General features: G+C 40.6%; 1 protein-coding gene across 1 annotated transcript; it reads right to left on the bottom strand.

Moving 5' to 3' along the window:
- Positions 1–3,147: 3,147 nt before the first annotated feature.
- TTR (transthyretin) lies at positions 3,148–5,512 on the bottom strand. The gene is made up of 4 exons (XM_039333701.1): positions 5,355–5,512; positions 4,460–4,599; positions 3,910–4,045; positions 3,148–3,457 (listed from the first exon to the last, which is right to left on the bottom strand). The coding sequence occupies exons 1-4, from the start codon at positions 5,421–5,423 to the stop codon at positions 3,350–3,352; spliced, it is 453 nt and encodes a 150-aa protein (XP_039189635.1). The 5' UTR covers positions 5,424–5,512; the 3' UTR covers positions 3,148–3,349.
- Between the last annotated feature and the right edge of the window lie 3,532 nt (positions 5,513–9,044).

A 9,044-nucleotide genomic window follows, 5' to 3' on the forward strand; every position in this document is an offset into this window, starting at 1 on the left:
CAATGCAAGCTAAGATTCTTTTGTTTATGACTTCTACATTGGGTGAACTTGCTCGCTATTTTACAATGTTGTTTTGTTCTTGTTTTTTTGTGCCCAGTACACAAAACTGAGGTATGTCTCATTCTAGTTTTTATTGGATTGGACGATGATTGACATATAACATCCTTTTTTGAGTAATCTTCTTTGAATACTTGAGCTATTATCTTTACAGAGTGAATCACTCTGTTCTAATATAGGCATTTCAATGTTGAATGTAGTTATGAACCAAGATTAAACATTTGAGAACCAAAGAATTACTGTACTTCTGTTTCCTTTCAGAATGGAAAAATGCATTGCTCAACATCTCAAAAAGAGTAAAATGGATACAAATGTAATTTGAATTTACATTATGGATTAGTTTTTCTGTAGATGTCTTGCAGTTGTTTGGGATAAAAATTAATTTGTTTTCTCCTTACAGCATGAGCATAAGAAATGATTATAGGCTGCTCATTAAATATAAAAAGTGATATCTATCATTCCAAATAATTTGTAATTTGAAGATATTAATATGGAACAAAGTGGCAGATAAATACATAATTTTGACCAAATTACATGAATCAAGCATGTAAAAAAAATCCTTAACCTTTAAATGTAGATACCATGTTCTTTACACTTTTTCTCAATTCCCAGTTAGTGGATTTTTGCAAAGCTAAACATAGTATTTATAAATCCTAATTCAATTATGTATGATCACACATGAATGGAATGGCTTGTCTTAAATATTGCCAACTTGATACATACACTTCATAAAAACACAGGATATGTATGTTTACATACACTTAAAATTACATTTTTAACCTGCCAGGAAAAAAATGAATTATAATGCATATCTTTTCTGCTCAATTATACCATTCTGTAATAGATCTTTATATGCCATGATAGCTTAAATTAATTTGTACTTGAGGTGGGAGTCATTTACTTTCTTTGTGACCTCTAATGTAGAATGATTGCAGATGGATTTTGTTCTCTGGTTTCAAGCAGGGTTCCCTCTAGAATAGATTTGTCATGAGTGAGATAAATACGTTTCAGTTGAAACACCAAAAATCATGTAAATTATGAAGGCTTAGTAAGTTGTTGTGTACTGCTGATCTGGTCTAAGCTCACTAGTGCAGGAGTAGGCAACCTTGGCTCTTTTATGACTCGTGGACTTCAACTTAAGAGGGAAAGTCCAATCAGAAAAGAAGGCAATAGCAAATCACTCCTCACTTATCGATTGCAATTGCAACAGGCAGCTCCATTGCTAAGTTGTGTTATCATGAAGTGAAAAACCACATGACTTAGCCTGATATACAAAGCAGTTTGTGAATTCCAGCTATGGTCATTATGTAAATCACTCAGTCACTAAAACTGTGATTTCTTGCTGTTCGTTGGAAGCTGACAGGGAAGGTTGCTAGTGATGGTAAAGTGGGACACTGACCATCATAAGTATATGCCAATTGCCAAGCAGAAATTACAATCAGGTAATTTTGGGGAGCTGCAACAGTTGCAACTTTGAGGATTGGTCTTAAGATTCATTATTTAACACCACCGTAACTTTGAAAGGTCACTGAACAATTGGTGCTGCTATGCAAAGTACCTGATTTTGTTGATGAAATCACTAGTTGCTGAAATTCAGCTTGGAGAAGTTGCTTTTATGAAAACCTTGATTAATTTAGATTTTTCTTTAGTTCTCCTGACACTGTATTTTAGGCTGAAATGAGCATTTGTCATATCTGTAGTGTCATTTTTTGTTTTGGATTTTACGTCTGGTTCTTCAACTGAGTGAAACATTGCGTGATATTTATATGTAAATGAGAAGAATGGTATACATATAAGGGGAAGTGTACTTAATCTGATCTTATTTTTTCAGGTGAAAGAAGCACATTAAATGTATTAACAACTTCTGAGTGCTGTACAGAATTATGCTAACGCTTATTAGTTTGCTCATTAAAATATTTATACTTTTTAAATCCATTGTTTTTCTAAAATACAGTGTGCTACAGAGTATGGTTTTGTTTACCTCTACTCTTTGGGGTTCTTGGGATAAGAATCTTGAGAAAATCTGCTGCCAAAGAGATGAAAGTTAACAAAAGGAATCCTATGGTGCCTGTCCACATATACTGTGATATCACAGAAAGGGAACTGGCACAAAAATGCAAAGTAGAGATTAGGTTTAAAACTCAGAACATGAAATCCTTTTTCTGAAGTCACTGTTGAAATAAAACCTATTTCATGGGAAAATCAACTGATGAAGTTAAATGCACCCCAGAATTTGGCTTGAAGGTAGAAAGGTGAGCCTAAGTCTTTAATCACAGACCCACAGGTCTTCCATTCAGGATTACTAGTTCAAATACACTGACTTTCATATGCACTTTTTTGCCATTTTCTGTTTCCATTCCATAGCTTTTTAACCTCCGATGCTTTATGCAGTCCTTTGCATAATATTATATCAGCTCCTTTCTAGTTTTTCTGTCTGTTCCCTCCCTCTTGTTATGTTGTGCCTCCCTTATCTTCCTTTTACCAAGCATACAATTTCTCTCTTGACAGTACATGACCAAGCTCAAGTCACTTATTATTATCTTGTTTTTAATCAATCTTGAAGCCAGCACAGCCAAGGCACTCATTTAAGTAGTAATGAATGCCTTGGCTGTGCTGGCTACAAGATTGATTAAAAATAGTCAACTACATTGGAAGGTCACCAAGTTGGAAAATGCAGCTGTGCTGTGCCTAAAGATATTTCTCCTCCTTTTTCCACATAAACGTTACACTGTGCCAGTGGCTCTGCTTCCTCCAGATGCACTTACTAATTGGCTGAGAATAGAACAAATTCTAAACAGATATTAATGAAGCAATCACAATTGTTCACAAATTGGTGCTTGCTGAATGTCTTAGAGCAGAGGCCCCCAACCTTTTGGGCACCAGGGACCGATTCTATGGAGAAAGATTTCTCCACGGACCAGAGGGGCATGGTTTTGTGTGCTGCCTGTAACTCATGGATGGGGCTTAGTTTGTTTTTGCAGCCTGGTTGTTGGCATGCCGCAGCCCGGTGCCAGTCCACGGACCAGGGGTTGGGAACCCGTCTTAGAGCCTGCTGTTGAATGCAACATAGGGGAAAAAAAGTACTTCATGTTTCTTTAAACAGAACTATATTGTGTTTGTTGCATATATGCAAGTATTTAGAGAACATTTATTGATGCATTTAAAAAAACAGCTAAGCCGTAGCAGTTACATGCTATTGCAGGAAGCAAGCCATTTGCAGTGCAAATTAACTACCTCCTTTAAAATATTGCTACAAAAGTGTAATAGAATTTTGAATGAATTATGCATGGTCTTATTCCTTTGGCTCACTGACAACAGCTGTGGTTGAATAAGAGAAAGGACTAAGAAGAGCAGCGATAGTGTAATGACGATGACCGGAATCATTAGCAGTAAAAACCACCTGTTAAAAGAAAAAGACAAGCAATTTGGGTGTGTTTTTGGTTAACATGATGATCTGAAAGTGAGCAGTGCTAAAGTAGAAAGATTGGATTAAAGAAAACCCATTGCTTTCTTTCATTCTGCAATTTTTTTTTTTTTACTGAAAATGATTAAACTTACCACACATTTAAATCCAGCTGGATATGGAGATTGAGACACGTATGCATGTATGAAAGCACACACATTTTAATGAATATTATGAATCTTTGGTATTTTTGAATAAACATAAGTGATCTTAAAGTTTATACTTACCAAACACTTCCATTTATATTTCTTTCCTCCCCAAATATATGTTTATATAATAGCAGGAATTATTGGATCAAACTGCATCATAATTTTTGGGAATTAAACATTAAAGGAAAAACATCTTTTGCTAGTGGTTTAACATATATTTTAATATTTTCAAATACTTACATCAGCATATTCATGAAAGGAGGAAATGCCAAGCGCTCTCCAGTACAAGCTAGTGTCAAATTCCACCTTGTACAAGCCTTCTGTAAACAACTCATCAGTTGTAAGCTCATGGATTTCTCCAAATTCATTTGTTTTCCTTAAATTAATATATGAGAGTGACACAGTCAATAGCTTTACTCAAAACAAATACCATACTGTTTTATTCTGGCCATGGGATGGATTCAGAGTTAGTCATACTTAAAACATACACATTGAAAAGAATGGGACTCCTATCAAAATCAATGTAGTATAGGTGATAATTCACATAAATAAGAACCATTATTTGCACCCATTTCCTCACCGAATCAAGATTTAGGAGGCGATAGTGCCATCATCATGCTAAAATAGCGCTGTTCTGAGGAAACACCAGATCTACAATACTTCAAAAATGACAACCTTGTGGCTAATGAAAGCTTGTAGCTAATAGTTTTGTGCTGTTCATACAATCCATTTGAAAAGAAAATAGAGCATGATCAATGGATTTTAGCAGACACTTTTCATGTGGTCTTACCCACTGGAAAGCTCCTTCCAGATTCCATCTTCACCCTTTTTGAATACTTTTACTGGGAGGCTGGTAGCTGGGATTCCCCGGACTGCATCAAGGACTTTCACCATCAGAGGACACTTTGAATCAGCAGAACTATGGGATTCCTCAATACAGCAAAAGAGGTTTCTATTAGAATTTTGGTAGGATATAGCCTGGTTTGTGAACAATAGATTTTGCTTTACTCATGCATTTTCAAAGGACTTCTTTTGGTAGTGGTGGTGTTATTGGGGAAGCCTTAGTTTGAGCTAACAATAAGTGACATTTAAATTAGCGTTAGAACTAGAATGCAACTTTAGATATTGTTTATAAACTGATATTTAAAACATATGCAAGCACACAGATATACAAAATCCTGATGAAAGCTTTTTTCATACCTGAAACACTGCCCCCCCCATATTAGTTCTGCCACAGGCATTGATTTATGAATATTCATTCATTCAATGATTACAGATGCAAATAACTGATAGTCAGACTTCCCAGTTTCCTTTACTTACAAGTCAATCCAATTTCATTATATTGCTACTGTAGAAATGCAATCATTTCATAAATTTATCTGTGGAATTTGATTCAACATGAAAGACATCTCTGTGCCAACATTTTAAATCCTTTTAATTAAACTAAAAATGTTACTAAAATATATATTCTAAAAATATATAAAAGAAAAAACACATTATTATTTTATACATTAGATTGGTTTTTTAAACCTCTATTTCAATTATTTAAAAGAAATTTATGCCTAAAATACTTTGGATAAAGATGCAATGATCAAAAGATAGAACTGATGCCATGGATTTTCCTGTAGCAGTTATTTTATAATACTTGCAAACAAAGGCAAAGGTGTCACTTAAATAATACTCACCACTGGTGCAGCTTCAATGAGATACACCATTGTAGCCAAGCAAAAGAAAAGCAGAGAAGAGGGAGCCATTGTAAATGCAAACTGGGAGACTCTACCAGCAGCTGCAGGTTAGGTAGGATTTAGGTTTTTATACTCCATCCTCAAACAAAACAGGCTACTTATCAGGTGCCTGTATGACTTGAAACCTGCTGATTCTGATTATTTACTTAACAAGCATCCCACTGTGCAAAGCTCCTATCCAATGGCCTCTGGCTGAAAGCTGTAGAATTACAGTAGATAGGTGGAAAGAAGGACTACACAGGTGCTAGGAATAAGAGAATCAGTAACCTATGCAAACATGAACCTTGCCTATTGGGATAAGTCTGTTAGCATAAGTATAAAGAAAAATGTGTTAAGCAACAGATGTCTGCTTAGATTTTACTGACTCCAGCAACCTATCATACAATGTGAGCCTGTGGGCATCCTTGTGACATTCACTCAACTAAAAAATTCTGTGACTTGTCTGGTTTGTATCCACTTCAGATTTTGAAGTTAAAGTGCTCCTGGATTGCTTTGTCTTACACTATTCATATTTGATATAGAGAAGTAGCTTGTATTGCAGGAGAGGATACTTCTCAAAGCAGTTGATATTTGTGTGCATATACCATTGACTGTGAAAGCATGGAGAATGTTCATTCTGTTCCCCAGTGTTCAGCTGACATCTCTTCTAAAGCAGAAATTTGTTTCCTTGCCCCATTAGTTTTTAACAATAGATTGCTGTATAGATGGCTAATAAATGATAGTAAGGATCTGGGAACTGATTATGTGGATAAATCATTGATATAATCCAAGTATATTGGGATTACAGCTCCCAATATTCCTAGCTTGCAGGCTATTGGGAATTGTACTTCCAACACATTTGGAGGCTATCTGGCTGAGAAAGGTTGCTATGGACTAGGTACAAGATAGCGCCTATGCTAGTTGTCCTTTTATTAATTGAACATATACATTCATATGTATTGCACTTCCTCTACCTTCTGAATACTCTGCATTTTCTCTCCCGGTAGGAAAGAGGTAAGTAAAAGTTTAGTTACATAGCTGAACTTTCCATGGGGACTTTGGAGGCTATTTCTAAGGGCTTATATTTCAGTTCTGTTGAGTCCGTGGCGGGAAAACAGACACGAGAAGCAGCTGGAGTTCTCAGTTTCATTTATTCAGCGTTCAGCTTACAGGAAGATGGCTTCAGCCTCGCCCAAACGCCTCGCAGCCTCTTATATAGGCAACTCCCGGGTAAATGAGTTACTTTTCCCGCGCCAGCACCCGCGCATGCGCACGGCGCTGGCGACAGCCTGTTTGGTCCCGGGCAGCTTTGCACCTGCCCGGGACTGCCTGCAAACGCCCGAGCCGTTTGCAAAGGCTCGGGACATAACACCCCTTTCCCCCGGGCTAAAACTACTACCAACATACAACATTTATTTTATATGACATTTTGCTCCCCAGTGCTCCCACTGTTTACTGGCTTTTGCCTTGCCAGCAATGTTATGTAATCTTCTAGATACTTAGGAGATTTCTTTGCTCTCTGTGACCTTCTTAGCTCTGGGTTACTGGCATAAGTCCCCTGACTGGAGGGAGGCGTGAGCCTGTTCTCTCTATTGTGCCCTGGTGTCTTCCAAGGACTGTGCCCCGATGCCTGGCCTGCTTGCTTGCCCACCGGGCTCGTCAGGCCAGGGCTTCTGTTACTTTGTGACCTGGTTGACCTACCTAGCTGTAGACCCTCAGGCCCCTTGAAGTGATAGCCGCTGCTGGGCGTCTCTGTAGAACCTCCTAGGTCAGTCCAAGACCTGTCAGGAGGCTGTCCATTCCCTGAACCCCATTCTGTGTTCGGGCTCGTGTGGGTTTCTGTACTTTCCCAAAACTCAGGTGTTCCCTGATTTGTGCTAGGGTTGTTGTAGTCGGGACTTGGTTCCTCGACTAACTCTGTGTATGTTTGACCCCCTGTAGGATTTGGGGTAAGGTCAGGCCAACCTTGGGAATTGTGTGCCAGTTCTCTTGCGGGGAATGATTTGTTGGGATGCCCCCGGGTATCCTCCGTTGCTGGAGTGCTGTGTGATGTGTGTGGAAAGTGAGTAGTATGCCCCCGGGGTGACTCCCTGGCTGGAGTAGGCGTGAGTGCCTGTTGTGTGGGTAAGCTCCATGACTTTCTTTTCGGAGCAATTGCAGAACCTTGGGACGAGCCGTTTGTGGCTCCCTCAGTGGAGATGGGCAGTAGCTCTTGCCCTTCCCTTTGCTCCAAAGGGTCCCCCTCCCCCCCTGGAAAAGACCCAGGAGTCTCAGCAGAAAAGTCTCGCCTAGAGCGAAGTTGGTCGATGTGCCGACGCAGGACACGACCGTTGTCCAGGGCAACCTCGTAGGAGAGAGGACCTGTGATCCTGGACACAGAAGCGGGGACCCATGTATGACCAGGCCCGTAATTGCGAGCCCAAACCGGGGCACCCACAAGTAGTTGTCTAGGTGCCCTAGGATGTGAGGTAGATGAAGGCAGTCTGTCCGGATGCAACCGGTCAAGTCTAGTAGTAAGTTGGCGCCCCCAACGAAGTTCAGCTGGACTTCTCCCTGTAGAAGTGGACGGTGTGGTGCGATAAGAAAGGAGAAAGTCAGCCAACCTGTGATGCCAGTCCCCGTAGGTGAGTCTCTTCAAGGCGTCCTTTGCGATGCGCACCATGCGTTCAGCCATACCGTTGGTGGACGGGTGAAAAGGCGCAGACGTGGCATGACGAATCAGGTTTGCCTGTAAGAAAGCTTGGAATTCGGAGGAGGTGAATTGAGGGCCGTTGTCAGACACAATGACATCTGGCAGCCCGTGTGCAGCAAAAATCCCCCTCAGTACCTGAATAGTCTTTGCAGTGGTGGTGGATGAGACAGGCACAACCTCAAGCCATTTTGAATGGCTGTCAACAAGGACCAAGAAGAACTGGCCCTGAAAGGGCCCAGCGTAGTCAATGTGCACCCTAGACCATGGGGACTGTGTTTCCTCCCATCTATGCACAGGAGCTTGGGGCATCTCTGGGCGAGATCGTTGGCACAGGTGGCATGCGTGTACCTTAGCCTCAATATCTTTATCTAAAGCAGGCCACCACAAGTGGCTGCGTGCAAGAGCCTTCATACGAACAATGCCAGGATGACCCTCGTGGAGGGATTCTAAGACCCTAGTCCTCATTGAGGTGGGAATGACAACTCTGTTTCCCCAAAGCAGACAACCCTGAGAAAGGGACAGTTCGTTTCTTTTGGACCAGAAACTCTGAAACTCAGGACTAGGGCAGTGCTCAGGCCACCCGGACAGGACCCAGGAGCGGACACGTGAAAGTGTGTGATCTGTACCTGTTTCAGCGGTAACATCCCTGGCACTAAGAGGGAGCTCGGGCAAGGCTTGGATTGATAGAATGTTGACAGCTGGCGCGGGGTCAGCTTCTACTACTGGCAGAGGCAACCTACTGAGGCCATCAGCATGGCCCATTTCTTTCCCAGGCTTGTGGAGTAATGAAAAATCATATGCAGACAAGAAAATAGACCACCTAAGCATTCTAGGGGAAATGATGTGGGGAGTCTGCTTACGTGTGGTAAACAGTCCCAGCAGAGGCTTATGGTCAGTGAAGACCGTGAAATGCCTGCCATATAGAAAATCGTGGAATTTTTTAATTCCAGCAACAACAG

This window comes from Crotalus tigris, unplaced genomic scaffold (genome assembly GCF_016545835.1).
Source record: "Crotalus tigris isolate CLP2741 ecotype Arizona unplaced genomic scaffold, ASM1654583v1 scf7180000024506.7606697, whole genome shotgun sequence".
NCBI classification, from domain to species: Eukaryota; Metazoa; Chordata; class Lepidosauria; order Squamata; family Viperidae; genus Crotalus; species Crotalus tigris.

Bases quoted from the DNA above. Each gene is read 5' to 3' on its own strand.
- TTR (XM_039333701.1), bottom strand. From the start codon at position 5,423: ATGGCTCCCTCTTCTCTGCTTTTCTTTTGCTTGGCTACAATGGTGTAT. The intron at 4,600-5,354 runs GTGAGTATTATT...TGCTGTATTGAG, and splicing joins TCATTGAAGCTGCACCAGTG to GAATCCCATAGTTCTGCTGA. The intron at 4,046-4,459 runs GTAAGACCACAT...TATTAATTTAAG, and splicing joins TGGAAGGAGCTTTCCAGTGG to GAAAACAAATGAATTTGGAG.